The sequence below is a fragment of the Mesoplodon densirostris genome, chromosome 12 (assembly GCF_025265405.1).
Source record: "Mesoplodon densirostris isolate mMesDen1 chromosome 12, mMesDen1 primary haplotype, whole genome shotgun sequence".
In the NCBI taxonomy this organism is placed as follows: Eukaryota; Metazoa; Chordata; class Mammalia; order Artiodactyla; family Ziphiidae; genus Mesoplodon; species Mesoplodon densirostris.
In genome coordinates this window covers 31774779-31800853 of record NC_082672.1, presented here as the reverse complement: position 1 = coordinate 31800853, position 26075 = coordinate 31774779, and the positions used below count along the sequence as shown (strand labels likewise).

The 26075-nt window shown below is 36.2% G+C and overlaps 1 protein-coding gene across 1 annotated transcript in view; it reads left to right on the top strand.

Annotated features, from left to right (window-relative positions):
• ENPP3 (ectonucleotide pyrophosphatase/phosphodiesterase 3) overlaps positions 1-18773 on the top strand; it is an 87090-nt gene extending 68317 nt beyond the window's left edge. Inside the window, exons 22-26 of the mRNA XM_060114722.1 lie at positions 6402-6537; positions 9073-9150; positions 9888-10020; positions 11606-11762; positions 18603-18773. Coding sequence (XP_059970705.1) covers positions 6402-6537; positions 9073-9150; positions 9888-10020; positions 11606-11762; positions 18603-18773 — 675 coding nt within the window. The remainder of the gene's footprint in view (positions 1-6401; positions 6538-9072; positions 9151-9887; positions 10021-11605; positions 11763-18602) is intronic.
• Positions 18774-26075: the final 7302 nt, after the last annotated feature.

The window sequence follows — 26075 nt, the reverse complement described above, 5'->3', positions numbered from 1 at the left end:
GGCTTGTATTGATAAGACAACGTCCCAGGTTTTACTTATAAGTACTTGTAGGTGCTACATGGGTGCCAAAGAGGAATACATTGTGTTTTGCCTGGAGAAAGCAGAGTGTTTACAGGCCAATTGGCTAATTGGTATGGCAGGTAGAAAAAAAGATTTCAAAGAGAAGCAACAGGAAGTACAGAGGCACACATTTCATTTGGTATTTCCCAAGTATATGGTGGGTGCACCTACAAGGTGATGGTAACTAAGTTATAAAGGGTTTTGTTATTTATTTGATTACTTTAAAATACTATACTATCTGCTGTGTACCGTGGTAGGCACAGTAAACACAATGTGAATAAGCGGTAATCCTTCCCTAAAAGATCTAGTACTCTAAGAAACCAGGCTAGACTTACATGTATAGGTGTCCTATGTTACAGGTCTCTGCAGATTGAGGTTGAGAATCCAATTGTTTAAATCCTCTTACCTCTTTCACTATCTGGCAAACTCCTTTTCAATTAATATCACCAGGACAATTGGCTACCATAAGAAAAATAAATATTAGATCCCTACTTTACACCACATGCAAAATTAAATTGATGGTGAATTTATAGACCTAAATGTGAACAGCAAGTCCATATTTTCCTTTGTGTATATCTTTATGACCTCAGGATAGAGAAGGATTTCTTAGGACACAGAACAATAACAAAAACAAAAATTACATAGAGGAAACTGATTAATTTACTACATTAACATTAATGTGTGACCAAAAATATGAAGTTATGGGTGGGACAATATATTTGCATTGCATATAAGAAACAAGTGATGAGTATACAGAATACTAATTAGGATCCGGAATGGCTAGTAAATTTCTACCAATAAACAAGAGAATGGCAAGCATCTTAGTTAATAAATGGGCAAAGGATATAAACCAAGCAATTGAAACTTATTAGCAATCAGGGAAATGTAAATTAAAGCAAAAATCAAAGTCTGCCAAAAATCAGCCCAAACACTCCTTCATGGCAGGAATGGTTTTATTTAATGTATTCCCCGGCACAATACCGCTGCCCAGTAAATGGTTATTGAGTGAATGCATTAGATAAATTAATCCCAACCATTATTTTTAAAGAACTGAAGATGAAGCAGTACTTCCAACCAGAAGGGTAAATAATCAGGAAGCTATTTTTGTAGAGGAAATCTTAGTATTTTAGATACAAAGATTCTGATGACAAACCCCTACCTATTACTGTTCTTGTTAAGGGTACAGATCTTCCATCTCTTTTTATGGAGAGGAAATAATTGGTTGTATCCAGTTTATTTACTCTTCTTGTTCCAATTCAAGATTTCTGGAATAAGCATATTTTTCCACTACTAATTATGGCTTTATGTGTTCTGAAAGCCAACTCTCCCGCTGACAATGGTTTAATTGTGGTCAGTGGTAGGAGAGCACTAATGTTGTTTTCCAATGTGAGCAAATATTTTACAAAGTTACCTGAGTTCATATGTATGGTTAATGGCAGCATCACTTTCTTAATATGCACAGTGTTCAGTTGTCTGTGATTTTCTTCAACATGCTATGAAGCGTACTATGAAACAATAATATGAAGTTATTTATTCCTTAAAATAATTTCTATTTTGTTTTTGATTTTGAGAGGGGCAGTATATTCAAGGCCAGTTTTATTATTCAATTCTCTATTTTGAAAAGTCTAGGTACCAGGGATTATGTGGAGTTAAGGGGAATGTTTATGTTTTTAATACTTTCCCCTGCTGTCTTGCATTCCTGAATTTATATGAGCTTTAACGGAAACCAAAGGCAGAGGATTTCAAGTGGGCTCAGACTAAGAGTTTAGTACAATTCTTTTTTTGTTATTGTTTTAAAACTAGCTTCTTTGTTACCCAGAGTTCCTGTCCTTTCAGGATCCCACAGAACTACTTGTGTATTTCTCCTTCCATGTGAGAGGATGGAATTCTAGCAATTTTCTGCTTTCTAATTCAGAAATTACTCTGTTAGTATGTAGTGGTTCAAGAAAATTACATACAAGGATGTTTTGAGATTCACATAGAAATGTTGTAAATCAGCTCTGTGTTTGAAAACTCAGACTTTAAATAAGCACTTTTTGGAGCATGGACCCAATTGGCTTGTATCTTTAAGTTTTATGGAACTTTTGTTTTTCTGTGGTTTTGGTCGGTTTTCTAATTGTTGTTGTTATTATCTCAGAAGAGTTTGGGGGAAGTAGCTGTGATTTGAAATCATGGTCCTACAGCAATTGCTTCAAAACCATTAAGGTTGATCAGACTGTATAAGGGTTTTGCTTTTGGCCCTCCTCAGTAGGAAGATGAGAATTGTTTTTTATGTTGCTAGGTGGAAAATTAAAAATAATAGCAAGAATTACAATTATTTAGCATATCTAATTCAGAAATTGAATATGAAGTTGAAAGGCTTTTTCAGAGAAGAAAATCTAGTACACTTTGAAAAATCTCCCATAACTAAATTTTTACAAAGTCTTTTTTGTTTCTAAAGCTTGTTAGCACTGATATTGTAAATTATGACCCAAATGTGTCTTGTGAGTCTTTAAAAACTAGGGACATTATTGTGTATTGCAAAAGGTTTTTTTTCTTGTTTTGAACTATAAGAAATATTTTTCCCTATAGAAAAAAATCACGACCAGAAAAATAATTTAAACATGTGTATAATTATTATCCTTACCATAAGGCAAGATCACAATTATCCAGTCTTCAAATAAATACGTTTTAGCTTTGACATTCCGTCTACAGATAAGGAGAGTCTATATAACTTCAATAAAAATAGTTTTAGCCCTTGTTTAAGTTCTATTTTGTCTCCATGCCAGACTAGAAAGGAAAGTATCTCACTTTCCTGTCTGTGCTTATCATCTACTTCCCTTGAAGAATTTTGAGAGCTAGAGTTCAGATTTCATCTGAGTGTCTGAATTCTATTTATTGTTTTCCTGACTTTCTATCCCCTGGCTTAAAAAACTCTAAGGAACTCTGAACAGATGGAAGGATGAAACTATTTGTGTGTGTGTGTGTGTCTGTGTGTGCGTGTGTGTGTGTGTAGGGGAGTGGTGGGGTGGTAAGGTGGTAGTTCACTATGCCTTTTCTCAAGAGCCCAAGATTCAGAAATGATGTGACTATACCTCCCCTCCATCCTTCTAGAGAGCTGCCTACTGCATGATCTCACTTTTATAAAGGAGGCCATATCCTGTCTTTCCCAGTCTTGATATATTTATATTTGGGGGTTCAAGTTTGATATATAAGAAACACATCTAAGATTTTCAGTTAGCAGAGAACGTGTAACTTTTTTTTAGTACTTTCTGACTAAAGCCATCCTGGTCCTTTTCTCCCAACCCAAGGTCTATGCCACTTTGAGAAAATAGTAAACATTTTGCCCAACTGAATTGTTTGAGCACAACTTCCATAGCTGCAGGCTCATTAAAATTACAATAAACTTCCCTCCTTAAGATTTTTATAATTTTAACTATTGAATATAGGCATTTTACTTTCCTTATATTATGGAAAATGCATCAATGGTTACATTCATGTATTATATATTTCTTGAAGTAAAATGGTAAGTTGTGTGGTAGGAAACATCAACTCACAATATTCTGGGTGTCTATAGGGCTGACTGGGTCAGCTGTCAATCTCCCTAGTTCTCCCACTTTGCATCGTCTCTATGTGCCCCTTTACAACAAGTGAAGAAACCTGGTCATTCAGAATTGTTCACTATAAGTTTTTGAAAGAATATAAACAAATGTTTTTAGCTTTCTAGTATCTGCACCAGAAGGAGAATGAAATAAATGGTGGGAGCAGATACACGGCATCTAATACTAATATCTTCATATTTCTTGGTCTACTCCTTGTTTTGGTGACTATATCACTGAGGAGCTTCCTAAGAAAGGAAGAAGAGAAGATACATATTTGAGACTTTGTGCATCTCAAAGTGTTTTTATTCTATCTATATGCTTAATTGATGGCTTAGCTTTAGAATTTTAGAAACAGTTTTTCTTCAAAATTAATAGGACATTAGACTTCTAATGTGTTTATATGTGCCTTCCTTTTTTCCATCTCTTGTCTTTAATTCACTTTTTGAGAAATATCTGCAATTTCATCTTCTAGAGCTTATTGAAAATTTTATTTCTGTTGTCATATTTTTAAATACCAAGAGCTCTTTCTGTTATCTCTTTCCTTTTTAAATGCTTTCTGCTCTTTCTCTATGGATGCCATACATACTCTCATCTCTCTGAGAAGTGAGTTTTCTTCTGCTGTCTGTATTGTCTCTTTTTCTTATTGGTTCCTCTCCCCAACCCCAATGCATATCTGGTGGTCCTTGGCTGTCAGCTCATATTTTAAGGGTGAGGCACTAAGCTACAGGGCTGAGCTTGCCAGCTGATAAGCTTCATTATAGGTTAATCAGGAGGAGAACCAGACATTTTGTTGGGGACTCCCAACTGTATCTAGTTTTCTTTTCAGGCTGGTTTGTTTTTCAAAAGGACACTTCTCATGTGAACCAATATACACGGGGGTGATGAGACTGGAGGGAATCTTACCATTCAGTGCATAGATTTTAAAATTTAATTCCATTGCTTTCACCTGCTTTCCAGGGTGCCTTGTGTCCTTTAGTCTGGTTGTCTCTTTGGATCAACCTCCCCAGTGAGTAAAGCTTCTGTCTGGCCTCTTTTACAGACTTTCAACCTATCCTCTTCTTTCCAACTTTACATATATCCCCTGTCTTTAGGAGACTCCAAGTTTTATGCTTCTGGTGTTCTACAGGAGGAATCAGTTTCTTTGGGTTTTTCCCAACCAGAGGCTCTTTGTTATCAGTGTTTACTGGTTTACCAAGTCAAGGTTACAGTAGTAAACAAATATACTTATCTGACTTCCAGTTTCTGAAAATTTCTTATCATCTCTTATGTGTCTTCATCATTACTGTTCTTTTAATGGGATTTCAGAGGGGAGCAGAGATAAATGTTTGTGTACAATCAAGTTGAGAAATTTACTCCACTGCTGTATAGTGTTTTCCAACCGGAGTGTTGCAGCATGTTAGGGGTACATCCTCTGCTTGTGTTTCCCCTCATCTTCATCTCCTTCCTGTCCTATATCTCATCATGGGGCTCTCCTGCCTATGAATATAGCGCACAGTGTATGCTGCCTTTTCCTTTGTGAATTGATCTTGTACATTTTATTTGTTTTTCCCCAGCTTTATTGAGATATAATTGACATATAACATTGTGTAAATTTACAACGTGTACAATGTGATGATTTGATATGTGCATATATTATAAAATAATTACCACATATGTTTTAGACACCATAGCTAATTTTTGCTTTTAGCACAATATAGTGAATAGAGGAAGAACATTCTAATTTAATTTAATCTTCTTTTTTATAAATTACAAAATATTTTTTAAGAAGTATATATGTTGTGGGCAGTAGAAGGCTTATAAATCAAAATTTCTGAAAAAATTAAATGAATAGCAAGATGTTTACATACTCATAATTATATGCTCATCAAAATATTATATAATACTGTATTACCTTAAGTACTTAGGCAGCACATTTATAGATGCCTGCTAGTAAATAAATTATTGTATTAGTCTTTAAAGTTGCAAAGAAAATTATAAAAAATATATTCCTATATTTCAAGATGAATAAAGCATAGCTACAAATTTATTAAAGTCCCCAAATAAGTAAATTTATACAACTACAGCTTCTTTGAGTCAATCTTAGGTTAATTAGAAGTTCTTGCTCAACTGAAGAATATTACCCTTAAGTCATATCTGTATTTTAAAAATAGTTTATAGGGGCTTCCCTGGTAGCGCAGTGGTTGAGAGTCCGCCTGCCAATGCAGGGGACGTGGGTTCATGCCCCGGTCTGGGAAGATCCCACATGCCGCGGAGTGGCTGGGCCCATGAGCCATGGCCGCTGAGCCTGCGCGTCTGGAGCCTGTGCTCCCCAACGGGAGAGGCCACAACAGTGAGGCCCGCATACCACACACAAAAATAATAATAATAAATAGTTTATATTTTATTTTCAATTTTTATTTTATTTTCAATTTTTATTTTCAAGCACAGTATATATCACCACCTAAAGTTAGAGCCTGAAATGGATTTGGGTTTTTAGCAGTAGCTCCCATTATCCCTCAGCACTCAATTCAGGTTTTAACCTGCAAATATTCCTTTCCAAGGTGTATTTGATTTGCCCTTCCCATGTCCCTAACCAGAAGGGAACCACAGAAGAAAACATTGCTGAAGACATCCATTTCCATTGCTTGCGTAGACCTGATTCACTAACAAAATAAGAAAAGGTTAAATGAAAAACATTCTAGGGAAGTTACAAACCAAGTAAGGCGATGGGTGAGCCACAATGTGGGCGTCATTTTTTTTTTCTTTTCTCTCTTTCAACAGGGAGACACATCGCCTCTTCCTCCCACTGTCCCAGACTGTCTGCGGGCTGATGTCAGGATTGCTCCTTCTGAGAGCCAAAATTGTTCCTTCTATTTAGCAGACAAGAATATCACCCACGGCTTCCTCTATCCTCCTGGTTTGTATAACTCTTTTTTAGAGCAGCAGCTTAGAAAGCCCTCATCAGCTGGATGTGGGCATGTGCCCTAAACATATGCTCCCAACCAAAACTACCTGCTTGGGCTAAACTAGCTGCCCAGGAGGCTTCCAGTGATTGTGGGCTGGCCTGGAGCAGTGCAACAGCTATAATAAAGACTAATAAATTTTGCACTGGGAACCACACATCAGCTCTAATCTGGCCCAGATGTTCAGAGAGTTCGGCAGGTTTAAGTTTAATTTTAAAACTGAAGATTCTTTGGAGAGGGACACAAGCGTCTAAAAAAACATTTTTTTTCTTTTCTTTTCTTTTTTTTTTTTCTGGTGACTGGCCAAGCTAAGGCTTGCATTGAGAATGCAGCTGTGCCTGTGAAGACAAATCAGGCTGGAATTTGGGCCTCTCGCTCAGGCTGTATATCTAACAGCTTTATGTGGGTTAAGCAGCTGAATAAACTTGAAATATTTTTTCAGAAAGCTTCTCTCCTGGGAACGTGCAAAAGCCAATGTGATTTTTCTAAAACCCAAATCTCTTCTCTGTTCAGCAGGGATTGTCATTTCCTTGATTTACTCATGAGATTTTCAACAATTTCAGCTTCTGATATTGGGATTTCTCCAGATATTTGGCTTCATTTTTCTGGAAGCCATGACCAAAGAGGTCAATTTAGAGATTTATAATTTAGAGGTTCTGAGATTTATAGTGGGAAAAAAAGGCCTAGTGAAATCAAGTAGCACAACAATGTAAAATTCCTAACAGAGAATTAGGAAAATAAACTGATATATCTTGTTGCAATATCTAGAGACAATTAGAGTGCCACCAAATTTATGTAAACCCTAGGATAAACCTTAAATAGTTGCAACATTTTATTAATAAAAAATTTTAAATTGGCATTATAAAATTGTATCTGTTAAGCCCTAAGATATTGGTTGATTTATAAATGTTTGTCTTGACAAGGAAATGAAATGAAAAACTAAACAGCTTGTCTCAAAAAATATTAAGGATTGAATGAAACCACCTTCTAACTCTCCATTACAAATTGTGAGCATTTCCATTATAAGCAAATTCTTATGTTTCCTGAAAAGAAGATAATGTTATGTTCATTGACTTTACAACTTTCAAAGTTTAGTTTAACAAGTAGAAAAGGCTTGTAGAGGATCTGAGGACCATGAGCAGCATGTGAAATCTTAAAGAAAAAGACAAAAAAATCTTGCTTCTCCTTGCTTTTTGGTTCCCATACATTGGCCTTTCATTTGAATATTAGTTAAGGTAGCCAAGGGTAGTTTAAATATAAAAAGCATTATAATAAACATTCATAGGCTTGCAGCAGTTTAAATCCTCACAATATTTCAGTGAGAGAGATGCCATGAGACAAATGAAGTACAGAGGGACATAGCGCTTTGCCCAAGTGGGTCAGCTGGCAGACAGTGGAGCTGGGATTCCAAGCCGGGCAGTCTGGTTCCAGAGCACACAAGCTCAGCACACACTCCTCTAGATGGCAAGTCCATGTGTCTTCAAAGACAACCATTTGTGGTGCTGTCAGCAGTCTTCACTGAGTTAAAACCCACCTTCTTAAGAAAATTTTACTTTGGAAGAGTTATTTAACATAGCATTGTTATTTTATGTATATTCAATAACGATGCTTTCCTATCGGTATTATATTTATTTTCTAGAGACTGCTGTAACAAATTACCCACAAACTTGGTGGCTTAAAACAACAGAGGTTTATTCTCTCAAAGTTCTAGAGACCAGAAGTCTGAAATCAGGGTGTTGACAGGGCCATGCTCCCTTTGCAAGAGAGAATCTAGGGTAGAATCCTTCTTTACCTCTTCCAGCATCTGGGGATTCCAGGTGTTGCTTGGCTTGTAGCTGCATCACTCCAATCTCTGCCTCCATCTTCGTATAGCTTTCTCTCCTGAGTCTCTCCTCTTCTCAATCCACCTTCTCCTTATAGGACACCAGTCACTGGATTTAGAACCCACCCTAAATCCAGGATAATCTCATCTTGAACTTTTTTTTTTCTTTTTTTTTTTTGCGGTACGCGGGCCTCTCACTGTTGTGGCCTCTCCCGCTGCGGAGCACAGGCTCCAGACGCACAGGCTCAGTGGCCATGGCTCACGGGCCCAGCCGTTCCGCGGCATGAGGGATCTTCCCGGACCGGGGCACGAACCCGTGTCCCCTGCATCGGCAGGCGGACTCTCAACCACTGGGCCACCAGGGAAGCCCTCATCTTGAACTTTTAATTACATTTGCAAAGACGCTATTTTCCTACCTATCACATTCAGAGGTAATGCGGGGTTAGGACGTGGACCTATCTTCTTGAGGGTCACCAGCCCACTATAGGTATCAATCAAATGCATAAAGCTGCCTGCATTATTGATGACTTCCACTGGAGAGTGCTTTGTATCTCTGTGTTTCGTGTGTTAATAAATTTACATTAGTATGTAATACTAATGGGCCTATTATGTGGAATGTCATACTTTCTCTTATAGATAGATTTAATAAAATTCATTTGTTTTGCAGCAAACAATAGAACTTCTGATAGTCAATATGATGCTTTAATTACAAGTAATTTGGTCCCTATGTATGAAGCATTCAAAAGTAAGTATATACTTAGATTATTAATTTTAAAATACCCAAGTAACTCCTTGAACTTCTAAACTAAACACATCTTTTATTGCAATTTGTTCCTGTTATCAGTCATTTTGTTCTCATTTTTTTTTTGGCCGCACCTTGTGGCATGCGGGATATTAGTTCCCCGACCAGGGATTGAACCCGCGACCCCTGCAGTGGAAACATGGAGTCTTAACCACTGGACCTCCAGGGAAGTCCCTGTTCTAATGTTTTAAATATTGAAACAGGAAGGATGTCTAACGTAAATTCTTTTCAACTTACTTCAACTTTGGATGACTTGTTGCTAGAATTTTGATAATTTTTTAATCCTAATTTTACTGTAAAGAGCTAACCACAAAATAAAATTTTACTGATATTCACCATAAGTAAATGAAAAGTGTTTGTCCCTAGAGTCACAATTAATAAGGCAGTATGTGTGTTCTGACCTTTTTTAATACAGTCCCCAAAGCAACTCAGCCCTAGGGAGGCATTTGGACACATATTTAACTGTAATTTCGAGACTGTGACTACATCAACAACAAAAAGCTATCATGGACGTGGCTGTTTATTTTTGTTGCATAGACTATTTTTCAGTATTACTCAATGACCACTGACAAGTATTAAAGCAGAATTGGATGCTATTTAAATGTACCTGTTTATAATAGAAAATATTTCCATGTTCAATAGAGGCAGACATTTTTAATGCTTTATTCTTTTATTTTTAGCAATGTGGAATTACTTCCATAGAGTTCTTCTTGTAAAACATGCCATGGAAAGAAATGGAGTCAATGTGGTTAGTGGACCAATATTTGATTATAATTACGATGGTCATTTTGATGCTCCAGATGAAATTACAGAGTAAGTAATTTGAAACAAAATGGACTTTTGATTTGGCAATAGGGTATCATAAGGGGAAACCTCAATATTTAAAATTAAAGCTCAGTATTCTAAACATTACATATTTATATAGAGATGCAATTGTTGACTATTTTCAACTAGTCTATCTAAATATTTAGCAAAAATTTTATATGGCAAAGATTTAAACTAATAGGCAAAGAAAAAAATGTCCAGGAATAGTTTAGAAAAATTTTTATTTGGAAAATTTCTAAACCAGTGTGAAAGGGAAAACGTGGTTTTGTCAAGGTTAAGGAGGTAGGGAAGACTCACTGTGCTGTCAGTAAATAGAGAACCAGTTCAGCAATAAATAAAAAAAATCAAGAAGTGACTATTCAAAATACTGCCCAATATTTTGGATAGTGGATGATTCATAAAAGTATCTCCCAGGAGATAGTGTAGGCTTCCTATAGAAAACTAGTCCTACTAAACTGTACATCTTTGTACTAAACCTGGTCACACATGTTGCTAAGAATTACTTTTGAACCCAGCACACAGGAATAGAGAGTTTTAGAAGTGTCATCCATGATTTCTCTTTATTATCAAAATGGACAGTACTAAACTATTGTACTAAGCCTAGATTATGTAAAGCAATGATTTCTACTTATACCTTCTGATAAGATAACATTCATCATCACTAAGTGTGTGGCCTTAAATTTTGTTTGCCTTGTCCTTATTTCAGTGTTTATTGATCCTGTCTTTCACCATTTAATAATCCTAGCAAACTATTTGATAGCACTTTACTCCATGCTAGGTATGCTTCTAAGAATTTACAGATACTTCATTTAATCTGAAAAACATCCACAGGTTAGATTCCATTAGTTCCCATTTAGAAAAGGAAACTGAGGCACAGAGAGGTTAACTAACTTGTCTAAGTTCCACAGCCAAGTAGTAAAGCCAGAACCCAGTCAGTCTAGCTCTGATTCTAAATCACAGTAATACATTACTACTTATACCAGTTCATTTTCCTTTTAGTGGACTCATACTAATAGCTTACCTTTATTTTGCACTTGAAACTTTTAAAAGCACTTTCATGTTTGTTATCTGAGACTAAAGAACTGTCATATCAGTTGTATGGATTTGTCCCCGTCTATACTGCGAAGTTGGTAGCATAGGAAAACCTCCATGTTAAAGTTGAGGAGAGTTAGAAAGTCATAGACTATTAGAGGATTAGTACACATCCAAACGACTAGTAGAAGTGCACAGCTACAGTTGAAATCCCAGCTCCTTCATTTCCAGCCCCTGCTCTATTAGGAAATGTCACTGTGATGTATAAGTCAACAAAGCTAGGAGGCAGAATACCATGCTCTGCTTTTCATTGTATTTTAATATTTTCCCATGATGTTAAAATGACCAGGCTTGGACTTCTATAATCTTGATTCAGGCTCATTAAGGTTTAAAAATGTGTGGTAAGATTTTGTATTTTCTATTTATTTACTTTCTTTTACTATAATTTTACTTTGACATTTCTTTAAAAATATATAAAGACGTTTCTAATCTTCAGAAGCAAAAGTATAATAACATCAAATCTTTTCAATTATGTTTTTAGATATGTAGTCAACACCAGTGTTCCCATCCCAACACACTACTTCGTGGTATTAACCAGTTGTAAAAATAAGAGCCAAACCCCCGATGCCTGCCATGGGTGGTTGGACATCTTACCCTTTGTCATCCCTCACCGACCTACCAACGTGGAGAGCTGTCCCGTGAGTATGCTCCTGGAGAGGCCCTGGGCCCTGAGAAAATGATTAGTCAGAGCTCATCTGGGCTTTCATAAAAGTGGCTCTGACTACAGTATATTTTCTAGGTGTTTCATGGGTTAGAGTTGTAGTAAATATGACCTCAGTTTTGAACTTTTCCTTAGACTGTTGATCTCTATGTAATTAATATCAATTTAAACATGTATATGCTTACATGAACATGTGTTTATATATGCATGTCATATGTTTTATTTAGATATATTTTATTCACATTCACTAATAAGGAAAGGGGTTGTATCTTATTAGGCTTTTTATTCTGAATGCAAACCTTAAGGTTCTGTCCCAAAGTTGTCACTAAATTACTGTTTCTTAAATGAATATGTAAATATAAAAATTCCATCAACTTGAAACATGAGGTCTGAAAATACATATATATATAGTGTGTATATATATGTATATATATATTTACCTAAATACATATATACATATATGTATTTACAAAATAAGTTAGCTCGAATAACATTCCTTTTTTAACATCATGTATTAGGCCACCTCAAAACATTTTGGATCAAGGCAAATTATATGTAAATAGTTACTTCAACTTCATATATGTTCTTTATAGAAAAACATGTATTCTGGTTAATTGGGTTTTACTGAAGTCATTCAGCTAATATATTGAATACCTATTAAGTAAACAGTATCATGATAGAAGCTTTTTAGAATGCGCCAAGGAAGAATACATTGTCTCTTCCCTCAAGGAGTTCATATATAACTTTGATATATAAATGAGATACAGACACATAAATGGGCCAGTCGATCATATAAGAATTATTTTAAAAATTAGAATAAGAGACATTACAAAGTTGGGATTCATTTTCAAATACTGTTGTAAGTGTTTAGTGTTTCAAATTCAAAACACTTTTGGCTGGAATAACCAATAAAGTTTACATAAATTGAGGTGGGAGTAGGGCTGGGCCCTGAATGATGGGCAGAATTTGAACAGATTGAAAGGATTAGGAAGACTCTTCTGTGGAGGAAATGAAGAAGGGAGGGACTTGGCAACTGGCTGGATGCAAGAGCCAAAGGGAAAGGGAGACTCAAAGCTGAATCAGAGATTTTAAATGCAGGTAATTAGGGGGGAAAAAAGAGGGAAGTTAGGAATGAGAACTGTTTTGGCAGGTAGGTAGGATAATTAAGTGTAGGTACATCTGGTTTGTAGAAATGGGCGTTCACATGGAAAATCCCATGAGTTAGTAGAGATGGAAATTAAAGCTTAGGTTCTAAGCCAGGTTGGGATTCATCTCTATTCTCTCATCTGTTCCACACATAACTGCCTTCACCATACTGTGTGCTATGGGCAATACACAGATAAATCAGACATGAATTCTAGCAAAAAAGGCTCATAGTCTATCACTTAGAAGCCTAGTAAAATAAAAGAAAGAAAAATCAGTAGCACAAAGAGGGACAGATAAAATGTAGTAGGATTTCAAAGGAAAAATACTTTCTGGTAAGGAAGGCAACATTCTAGCTGAGTCTTGAAGATAGGATTTGAATTTGAGTGTTGAATGGTTGCTTTCAGTGACTCAAGATGGATGGCGAAGTTTAGAGGCTAAACAGTGGGTCACTCATAGTCCTAGAATGAGGAAGAGTTTCCAAACAAGAAGCTATCAGGAGATGTTGTGTAGTTGAATCTCTTCTGTCCTGTCAGAAGTTTATTTAGTCGAGACAAGGGGAAGCTGTCATTCTTCACTTCCTCTTCCAGTGGCAGACTTTGGTGACTGATACGGTGTGGTGCTCTTTTCCACTGAATCAGGAATAAATAGATCTTTATCATAGAGGTTCTAGGTAGCCATTTTGGATTGGTTAGAATGGGTGAGAAAAGAAGAAATGATTTGCTATCCCTGGTCTAGGCCCTTATGGTAGTCTATCAGGACTTTTGAAAATGAATCTTAAGTAGTTTTACTGTCTCCTGTCCTCCTCCCCTTCACCTCTGTATTTCACTATCAAGTTGCTCATCTTAAAATTTAGTTTTTCATGACGACATCCCTTCTCATCCATTTGATTATCTATCTACGCTGAATAAAACTACAAAAATAAACAAAAATCTCCCAGCCTGTACTTAAGGCTCTTCACCATTTACCCTCAGTTGACTTTGCAGACCCAAGTTCCAGGCCAACTGAGGTTCTTGAAATTACTTGAACACCCCTTGATTTTCCCTACCTCCATGTTCTTGCTTATGGTCTTCTCTCTTCTAGAATGCCCTTCTTTTCCATCTGCTAAAAATTCCACCTACACTTCAAGGTAAAGTACAAATGGTATGAAGCTTTCCCTGAACATCCAATGTGGAGATGATCTCAAAATTAACAGGGCATCATCTCTATTGAATAAGACATGATCACTAATAAATTGGACATATTCCAAAATTTTAAGGAATTGACAGTATAGTAATCAGGCTATGATATCTATAAAGATAACTATGAGGCATAATATGATGAGTATGAAACAAACTTAAACTAAGCTATAATTATAAGAGAGATTGTGACATTAATAAGATGTGACTGTCTATTAGATATAGGGAAGGAAGAGAGGATGATAGAGCCAAAGGTGACTAAAAATTTAGGTGTGATTGGCCAGGAAATATATAAGACAATCAGTTGTTTTGGGAAGGATACATTTGCTGTTGGTAGTCTTCCAATTAAGAAACTAGTTGAGGGCCTCCCTGGTGGCGCAAGTGGTTGAGAGTCCGCCTGCCGATGCAGGGGATACGGGTTCGTGCCCCGGTCTGGGAGGATCCCATATGCCGCGGAGCGGCTTGGCCCGTGAGCCATGGCCGCTGAGCCTGCGCGTCCGGAGCCTGGGCGTCCGGAGCCTGTGCTCCGCAACGGGGGAGGCCACAACAGTGAGAGGCCCGCATACCGAAAAAAAAAAAAAAAAAAAAAAAAACAAAACAAAAAAAAAACTAGTTGAATATCTAGGAGGGTATGTGTAAAGCAGTGTAGAATAGAACGCAAATGCATGAGTTTTGGAGTTGGATATCTGGGTTCAGTTATTGATTTGGCCTCTTTGGGCAAGCAACTGAGTGTCACTTTCTTCAAATGTATAAAAAACTCACCCCCTCATGATGTTGTTTTGAAAATTAAATAAGATATTTCATATAAACCCCTAAGAATTCTAAATAAATAGTAAGCAAATGGTAGCCATTATAAAGAAATCACATTTTATTAAGGAATTACATTCTAAAGTCAACATAAAGTGAAATTGTTTACAGATAAAATCACCCAGAATCAAATCACCCACAAAGTACTGTACATACCCAAGCTGTACCTTAATACGTGCAATTCAGCCAACATTTCCACCAGCATTAGAACAGGTAATTACGCTTTAAACACCCAATGAAATAGGCTTTCTTTAAGGGTCATGTTGTATGAAACTTCTGCGCTTTTAAATATTCTAATCACTGTGGCGGGGGGAAGGTACTCGCACTATAAAATGTTTAAGGGAACAGATACCAGTTGTAGAAATGGTAGATTCACAATTTCACCTCACACCTGATGTAGGGAACTAGATTCTCATTTCCTTATATATTTTCTGTCTTCCTTTGTTCTTCCATCATTTCTTTCCTCCTCCTGTTTCTTTTTTTCCCCTCTACTTTGTATGGCTGAATTCCTGTCAGATGAGAACACTGCCATAACTCCAAGTGACTATCATTATTGTAACTTAGTATATATTAGAAATGCAATTGGGGGTACACAGTTGTACTGTAAATAGAATTAGGGGTAAACAATACAGGTATGGAACTTGGAGGAGAACAGAACTATAGAGATAGATTTGGTATTAAATCACGGGAGTGAAATAAAATTTCCGAAGGGAAGAAAATAGAGGAAGAGATCCAAAGATCAGATGGAGGAAAATGTCTATTCTTCCAGGATGGAAAAAACTAAAGTCAGCTGAGGAAACAGCAGGTGTCATCAAACAAGTAAGCAGAGCTATGGAAGACAAAGAAGGAACTTTCAGAAGCTTGGGGTAATAGCTAAGTGAAAGGTCTACAAAAATTCTACTCAGTTAGGTCATCCTTGACAAAATGGTTTTATTAGTGTGACGGCAGTGATAACGAGACTGTAAGTGAATAAGGAAGAGATTAAGGAGGTGGTTAGGGATGAAAAATACTGAAACTGGTATCGCCTCAAAAACCTAACAAATTGAGTTGTATTTTAGGTGTATACAATACTTCTATTTATGTAACAGGTCTAATACATATGTAATCAACCAATAAATTATATATATATATATATAAATCTAAAAGTATATGTTTAAATATGGCTCATAATAACTTGATATACACAAGGCTTTTATTCTCTTGGGATGCAGTGGTACAGCTAAAGCAGTTGTCTACAGCTGGCTTCTGTTCAAATTGGTTGGTGCTGGTGAACTATCTGATATGGAATAGCTTGAGTATCACCCCTGCCTAGTTATAATTATGTTGTACTTAAGATCATTTAAGTACATTTCATTTCATTTAAGATCATTTCATTGCAGTTTTAAAAAAGTGAAGACTGTCAGGTGTTCCTTAAACATTCAGTTAGATGGATACCAAATAAGCTGGGAGAAAATAGAGTTATAAAAGCCACGTGGGGGGGGGGAACTTTATGAAAAAAGTCATCAAAACTATTAAATATTACTAAAATGTGAAATAGTGCAGGCAAGAAAAAAAGGCTGAATTGGATTCCCATTAGAAATATGAGTTAATATTAGTACATCACATATTTATTTTTAAAAAATAACAACTCACCTCATGAATCTCACATGGAGAAATATTTTAGAGGTTCGAAACAAACAGTGATTTCGTCTTATACTTCCTCTGACTCACATAGTAGCTGCCTATTTTAATCTTGCATATTTAAAAAACAAGTGAACCAGGGCTTCCCTGGTGGCGCAGTGGTTGAGAGTCCACCTGCCGATGCAGGGGACACGGGTTTGCGCCCCGGTCCGGGAAGATCCCACATGCCGCGGAGCGGCTGGGCCCGTGAGCCGTGGCCGTTGAGCCTGCGCGTCCGGAGCCCTGTGCTCTGCAGCGGGAGAGGCCACAACAGTGAGAGGCCCACATACTGCAAAAAAACCCAAAAAAACAAAAAAACAAGTGAACCAGTATGCTGAAGTCAACTGAAAGCCATTTAAGCAGACTCATCTAATTAAACAAACTTGTAAACTTTCTTACTTTAAAAAAATTTAACTGGAAATTTAGCAATATCATATGAATATCAGAAAATTAATAAAGAATAAAGAATTTCACAGAAACCCATGGCTCTAAATTATTGCACTAACCTTTTTTTTTTTTTTTGCGGTACACGGACCTCTTACTGTTGCAGCCTCTCCCATTGCGGAGCACAGGCTCCGGACGCGCAGGCTCAGCGGCCATGGCTCACGGGCCTAGCTGCTCCGCAGCATATGGGATCCTCCCAGACTGGGGCACGAACCCGTGTCCCCTGCATCGGCAGGCAAACTCTCAACCACTGCACCACCAGGGAAACCCTGCACTAACCTTTATATATACAGTATATATAGTATAAAAAAATATTTTACTATACTATTTATTATACTATTTTAAACTATACTGTTTTTTATATGTAGTTAAAAACCTATTGAAAGTCAAATGGCCAAGAAATATCTGAAAAGATACTCAATAAAACTCAGGGTAATAACACTTAAACAGGGATAAAGCACTATTTCACATCATGGTTTGGTAAGGATGTGGGGAAATGGGGATTATCCTCCATTGCCAATGGAACTATTAATTGGTATAAACACTTTGAGGAGTGCTAGGTTTAATATCTGGTAAAGTTAAAGTTACATGTACTCTATGACCCAGCAATTCCATTTCTATATCCTAGAAACTCATGTTCTTGAACACAGAAGACATGTGGTAATTTATCATGAAAGTATTATTTATAATGCCAAAAATACTAGCAATATGGCAATGAAAAAAATAAACTGTGCTACCACAACCATAGCTAAAAACAAATGATTTAACTAGATCTAGATATTTCACTATGAATAGATCACAAACATAATATTGAATGAAAAAGTAATTATAGAATGCCACTTACATGATTTCTATAAATTTGAAAACATAAATCAATGCTATATATTGTATACTGATGTGCAGTAAAAGTTTAAAACACAGACTGGATTCACACTGACTCATGATAACGATTAACTCTGAGTAGAGGAATGTGGGGACTTAACTTCATCTTTAATGTCTCATTTTAAAATAAAATTTGTATCTGAAGTAAATATAAAAATGGCTGTGGGCTTCCCTGGTGGCGCAGTGGTTGAGAGTCCGCCTGCCGATGCAGGGGACACGGGTTCGTTCCCCAGGTCCACGAAAATCCCACATGCCACGGAGAGGCTGGGTCCGTGAGCCATGGCTGCTGAGCCTGTGCGTCTGGAGCCTGTGCTCCGCAACGAGAGAGGCCACAGCAGTGAGAGGCCCGCGTACCGCAAAAAAAAAAAAAAAAAAGGCTGCACTTTATGGCAGTCTGTATTTATTATAGTATACTTTGTACTTTTTCTTTTTCTTTTAATATACAGCAAAATTTAGCTGTATCAAATTAAGATTTAAGGCAATAAAAGCCACAGGAACAAACACTGAATCATGATGTTGTACACTTAAAACTAATATAATGCTGTTTGTGTCAATTATACCTCAGTAAAAAAACAAAAACATAAACAACAACAACAACAACCAAAAAAACACAGGACAAAGGACAACTTCTAAGTAATAAAAGATCTTTCTGTTAATGAAAAATCATGCCCCAGGGAAAATAGTCTTTTGTTTTTCTCTTTCAGGAAAATAAAACAGAAGCTCTTTGGATTGAAGAAAGATTCAACGCACATGTTGCCCGGGTCCGTGATGTGGAACTTCTTACTGGGCTTGACTTTTATCAGGAAAAAGAACAGCCTGTCTCTGAAATTTTGCAACTAAAGACATATTTGCCCACATTTGAAACCATTATTTAGCTTAATATATAAAACAACTTTGGCAAACTGTAAATGATTTTTTCTGCTGAAGAATGTGAAACAAAGTTTTCTATTTTTCCTTAACTCCTCTAAAAGCCATGTTGTATAATTTTCATTATTCTCTTCTCTTCTTCATTTCAATAAAAATATATTATTTTAAAGTTACACTTTTTTTTTTGCCAGAGATTGTGCTATGTTGTTCCTTCCTTATTATATTTATTATCTCACTTATAATCCTGGGCTATATTTTTCTTCCCAGCATTATCTAAATAGAAGGGAGAGTAGGAGAAGTAGGTCTCCCTTTTGAATCAGTTCTACATCAGTTTTGTTATAAAACATTTTATACTTGGCAATCAGGCAATATTTATTAAAATAAAAAGTACACATTACCTTTATTCAGTAATTTCATTTGTAAAAGTGCTGCCAACAGATATACTTTGCACAAATGCATGAAAATATCATCTTTTACGAAGACCAGAAGGTAACCTAAAAGACTTGTTGAGCAAATTATGGAGTTTATTTAAGCAATCAATGGGATGCGATTCCACTACTATAAAGAAAGAAGTTGATCTACATATTGACTGTATGACTATTGTTAAATGAAGAGAAGTGGTAGAATAGCATGTATAGTATACTATCATTTTTCAGGGGCTGGCAAAACTTCTCTTTAAGTGTTGGATAATAAAATTTTTCAGGCTGTACAGACTCTGCTGCAACTACTTAACTCTGCCACTACACCAAGGAAGTAGTCATAGATAATATGTAAAAGGAATTGGAGTAACTGGTGTCCAATAAAACTTTATTTACAAAAGTAGATGGGGAGCTAGAGTTGGCCCATCGTCTGAGGTTTGTCAACCTTGATTTGTACACTAAAGCCACGGTGGAGAGAGGCAGAAATTAATACTAAGAGACAGAGGGAGATAAAATTTTTATCTTGTGACTTTTGGCATTACATAAAAATTTTTAAAAACTCTCTCTATATGTATCTCTTTAATTTTTCTAAATGTGATTATTAAACAAAGAGATCCCAGTACTCATTTGGGAGGCAATACCATTGGTCAGACTTTTGGATTTGCAGACTGGCAATGTTCCAGATTCATTTCTGATATATATAGACCAGTTCATACAGGGGACACAGGCTTCGCTGGTGAGAAAAAAATCTTGTGGCACGAGCTTCAAAAAACCAAATTATTTCTATTAGGACTTCAATGGAATTATGGTCATTAATTACAAGTAATTTAAATATTAGCTTAGGGCCATTGGGTTTTTTTTTTAACTCGACTTACAGAGTTAGTTTTAAAATGTACAATTCAGAGAAGCTGAAAGACAAGACAAAAATTGGAAACTATTTCCAGCTATGTGGCAAAAATGCTGATGCCCTGTATATAGACACAATTCCTCCAATCAGTGGTCCCCTGACCCACTGTGGCCTGGAAACTAGCTAAGATAACCTGGAATTTAGGCTCCACTATGGGGGGAGACAGTGAAGGATGGTTACAACCTTGAACTGAGTTTAACTCTGGTTGCCCTCATTGCTTCTGAGTTTCTCTTAAAGCAACTAAATTGTTCTTGATATCAGATCAAATGGGTGCTCAACATAGAAATAAAAATTTCAGTCAGAGAAACATTGAAATTGCATATTTTGCATAGAGATTGTGTAATATTTTTTTTGGTATAATCTTATCCCATTAAAAAGAAATATGTTTGTGTAAAATCATTCTGAAGGAAAGACACCACTGATATAACAATTCATGGAATTACAGGGGATTTACAATCGTTACTTTATAACTTTCAGTATGTAGCCTACTTTTTAAATAATGATCTTATTTTAAAAATCTGAAAATGTAAATAATAAAGTTAGTTGCATTTAAAAAATATTTATTTAGAAAGAACTTCAAAGATACAGAAAGGTTGTGAGAATAGTATAAAGAACTCTGTATAACCTTCCCCCATCTTCACTGATTGTTAATATTCTCTCTGTGTATGTTTATGCATAGCTTTATTTTTTTCCCTGAACTCTCTGAAGAGTACATTGGAGTCATTATGCCCATTTACCCTGCCAGAACTTTAAGGTGTATCTCCTAAGATCAAGGACATTAAGTCACACAACCACAGTCAGGAAGTTTAATGTTGATACAATATCATTATTTAATTTCCAGATCAAATTTAATTTTTTCTCATTTTCAATAATGTCCTTTAAAATATTTTTTTTCTGGGATGCAGAACAGAATCATGCATTGCATTAAGTTTTCTTTCCTCTTTGGTACAACAATTCCTCAGCCTTTACCAAATAATGTCAACGTTTTGAAGAGTCCAGGCTATTTATTTTGTAGGCTGTCCCTCAGTTTGGATTTGTCTGATATGTCCTTATGATTGGATCCATGTTTTGCATTTTTGGCAGGAACACTACATCAGTGATAGTGTGTCCTTGGTGCTTCACTTCTGGAAGCACAAGATGTTCAATTTTGCCATTATTATTTATGCCAAATTTGGTCAGTTGGTTAAGTTGGTGTTCACCAGTTTTCTCTGCTGCAAAGATAGTACTTTCTCCTTATAATTTAGAAGTTTTTTGTGAGGAGATACTCGAGCCCCTATAAATATTCTGTTTCTCATTAAATTTTCACCTGTCTTTAGTATCCATTAATAATTCTTCCCTGATGCAATTTTTACTATGACAATTGCAAAAGGGTGATTTTAAAAATAGCCATTATTCCTTCTACATTTATTAGCTTTCTACTGTAAGGAAAAGCTTTCCCTTCTTATTTTTGTTTGTTTGTTTATTATTTGTTTCTTTTTTAAATTTATTTTTAAATTTATTTTTATTTTTGGCTGCGTTTGCTGTGCGTGGGCTTTCTCTGGTTGCGGTGAGCAGGGGATACTCTTCGTTGCGGTGTGCGGGCTTCTCATTGCAGTGGCTTCTCTTATTGCAGAGCACAGACTCTAGGCCCGTGGTCTTCAGTAGTTGTGGCGCACGGGCTCAGCAGTTGTGGCGCGTGGGCTTAGCTGCTCTGCGGCATGTGGGATCGTCCCAGACCAGGGCTCGAACCCGTGTACCCTGTATTGGCAGGTGGATTCTTAACAACTGTGCCACCAGGGAAGCCCTATTATTTGTTTCTTATTTATATAGACTCATGGATTCTTTTTTATTCCAATTGATTAAAATACGCAGAATCATTGTTTAGTTAAGTATTCAAATTGCCCCAGATTTGGCCTGTGCAAGCTCCTACAGGTGGGTTCTTGTGTCCTTTTGACATATCCTTATTATTTTCTGAGCACTTCCTTACTTTCTGATACCAAAAATAATGTTTTAAGCTCATCTTGTACTTATCTGTGCTAACTCTGGAATCAGCCATTTCTCCAAGGAACCCTGGTTCCATTTAGTGGGTGCTGGTGCCCTAATTACTTCTGGCGCATCATTGTATCTAGTCGCCTTTAGTCAACAAGAGTACAGTCTATAGCTACATCTCTTTGTCTATGTGTCTCTATTTATATCTCTATTTATATTTATAATTACATGTGTAAAATGCAATGAGTTCAGTTACCATTCAGTACTACATGGTTCTTTCTAACCCTTTCCCATTTCATAATGGTATCTACCTTCAACAGTGAGAAACTTGGTTCCCAACATTATCAACATATTTACTCATTTGCTCAATCCTATAATACGAAGAGTGAAGGAATTACTAACCAACACCATTGAGAGAAACAAATCTACTAAGTAGAATTCAAGAAATGGTTTTAGTTCTTTGTGTCTCAAGACTAAAAATTTATAATCACAATTCTGTGTTCCAAAATGACTTGTATTAATTTTTCCCCTTCAGTGTAGTTATGTTATTCTTTCATGGATCAGGCCTTTGGTGTTGTATCTAAAATGTCATCACCATACCCAAGGCCATCTAGGTTTTCTGCTGTGCTCTCTTCTAGGAGTTTATAATTTTGTGTTTTACATTTACGTCTATGATCCATTTGGAGTTAATTCTGTGAAGGGTGTAATGTCTCTGTCTAGATTAATTTCTTTTCTTTTCACGTGGATGTCCACTTGTTCTAGCACCATTTGTTGAAAAGACTACCTTTGCTCCATTGTATTGCCTTCACTCCTCTGTCAAAGATCTGTTGACTACCATAGTTAATTAAGTCAGTCTCCTATATAAGGGCCTTTAACTGTTTCCAATATTTTGTAGTTACAAATATACAGCAGTGAATAACCTAATCCATATGTAATTTTGTTCAAAGTGTATCTTCTGTGAAAATTCCTAGAAGTTGGTAAACATATATATGGCACTTTTAAAGTACTATATTGGCACAACTTTAATTCCTAAATTGGTATATTCAAAATCTGAATTTACTGAGATGTAGTTTTCCCCCACCAAGAATGGAAATAATTTATTTTTTCTAAATCATAAAAGAAACACATACTCATTGTAACACTATCCAAACTACATGTATATATTTATACTATTTAACTACATATATAAACATTTTATATATAAACTACATTTACATATAAAAATATAATATATATTACACATTATTAAAATCACACATAATCACAGCAACCAATGATTATAACAGTTAAACTCTATTAATTCATGGCCCCTGGGCATAGCTCTCCTTTGAATGTAATATTTGAACATAGGATTTGGAGAAATGTCAATCCACATTACTTTGGTTCAGAGTCAAATGTTTTTCTCAGGTGAATTTCGAAATTTTCAGGAAAATACTTATGTTTTAAGGATTTAAAAAACACTTTCTATCAGAAAATTTAACTTATTGGAGTAAGTCAGGAAATGACTACTTGATATTTCAATAAATGCCTTGATTTTTTACAAATTGGTACCCAAAATGTGTAGCTGAGAATTAATGGAGCCTTAGATGGGTGTAGTAAGAATCCATGTTAGCATCCATGACCAGTCATCACTCCAAGTCTTCTTGAGTTATTTTTTATCTTTTGGCCAATAGAACTGTATCATCTCTCAGGTGATGCAGTTGTCTTTCCTTTTTATTCTACTGACATCAAAGTATATGATCAACTAAAGTTTTGACAAGTGCTTGTATATAAATGATAATTTAATACTACAGAATTACTTGCTTTTTAAATAGAGGAAACTCATATTACTTCTGTTTTTAGTTGTATGTGTTTTGGTAGACAGGCATATAAGAAGGACATTTTTGTGAGTTCCAATGTCACTGAATCAAGGACTACAATTAATTCTTGTTTGTAGAAAGAGAATATTCTAACCCAAATGGGGTCAGCTAAGGTCTTGGGAGCAGACTTGGAAAGAAGGGAAATTTTAAATGTTGGCTTATTTTCCAGATTTAGTTAAGATTATGGAAATTTATTTTTTCAATGCCTTTCTCCATTTGTTCTTCTCTTTTTTTCTTTCTTTCCTTCCTCTCTTTCTTTCCTTCTTCCTTTCTTTCTTTCTCTCTTTCTTTCCTTCTTTCTTTCTTTCTTTCTCTTTTCTTCCTTCCTTCCTTTCTTCCCTTCCCTTCCCCTGCTCTTCCCTCCACTCCCCTCCCCTCCCTCCCTCCCTTCCTCCTTTCCTTCCTTCCTTCCTTCTTTGCTTTTCTTTCATGGTTTTTAGTGCCATAGTCTGAATCAAGGAAGCTCAGATTCTGTTCTTCCATAAAATATCAGAAACAAATGAGTTTTCTGGGTAAGTAGAAGCAGATGGGTGGAGATGAAGGGGATAAAGAGGTGTACCTATTTATGTGCCAAGAATTCATCTTTAGCCATTAATTTAGCGGGCATTTAGTGTAAGAGTGTCTATCAGTGTTTGATCATTTTAGAATAAGTACATGAAATTTCTCTCAGTCTATATTTATGCTTATAGATTTGACTGATCTTGATGCTATAAATCCCATCTGGTTTTGGCACTTGAGTTTATTTCCAAATTACATTTGGGCTCTTTGAAAATCTTCTTGCCCTAGGGACATCTCTTTCCTTCCTCCACCTCCATCCCCACCCCTGCATCACCACTACCCTACCACTACTGCTTGTCATCTGTTTACTTTGAGAGGGCTGGTCCTGGGAATGGAGACAGGACATAAACTGAAACAGTTTTCAAAAACACAAACAAGGCTGTTGGAAGAAACAACTTCCTTTTTACACAGCACACTTGGAAGACCACAATCACTCCCTCAATCAGTGGACTCACGCTTGAACAAACTTCAAGAAAGGAACAAACCTCAGCCTTCCAATGACAGAGGATTCATGCAATTCTGACTTGTCCCAAATCCACGTTGTAAACGTAGCTGAATAAGAACTAGTAAATCACGACACCAGACTTAGACCTAGGCTGGTTCTGTTATTCTATGATATTATGTTTCTCAGTGTGTAAATTAAAGATGCGTAGGTGTAGAAGAAATCTGGAGCAGCTAGCTAGTCCATCTCATATGGCTCACTCCACTAAAGTATAATGTTTTATATGTCTAAGGGATAAACAAAGACCTTAAACAATTTTTCCTATTTCTTGAAATTAAGAAATTTTTGCCTAATGATTTGCATAATGTCTTCTCTATTTAATGTGTTAGCTGTAAAGTTTGTTTATAATAGTCTCCCAAGGAATCATGTCTTCTCTGTTGTGTTATGAGGTGGTAGTGAATTGATAAGACCATGAATTCCTAAGTTAGAGACACTGGGGTTTAAATCCTGGCTTCCTAGCTGTGTGACCTGGAGCAAGTTTCTTAAACCTACAACTTAGTTTTCTCATCTGTAAAAGGGGAATCATTTAGTACCTACCTCATAGAGTTGTTATGAGGATTCAATAAGTTATCAGATCTAGAATATGTGCAACAGAGGCTCTGCCATGGTAGCATTGCCCTCTCTCAATCACATAGAAAACACTTTTCTTGAATGAACAAGACAATTGTTTCTGCTTCACTTGGGTTTGGGCACAATTTCAGTGACTCAAATTTGTGGATTGTGTCAGGTTGATCTTTGCCCTGTGATTTGGAGGTTTGACTCCTATACTTCCTGCCAGGATGAGTTAGTCACATTAATAGCATGCTCCATTATAGTTTGTGGTTGCCCTGATCTTTAAATTTGGTCTGCCTCTATTACAGTCCTTATTCATGGTTGGGTCCAAGAATATTTTTATAAGTTATGCATACATTAACAATTTAAGGGGGAAGAAAAAGCAACCATGGCATACTTAATCTTGTTACTCTGGGATACTGAAAAAACCGGAAACAGATTGTCCACAGTGGCTCTGATCCACTGGCTTTGGCAGTAGATTCATATGTTTCCTCCCGATCTGTCTGGATGTCATCTCAGAAAATGGACTTATTCTGATGATTTCA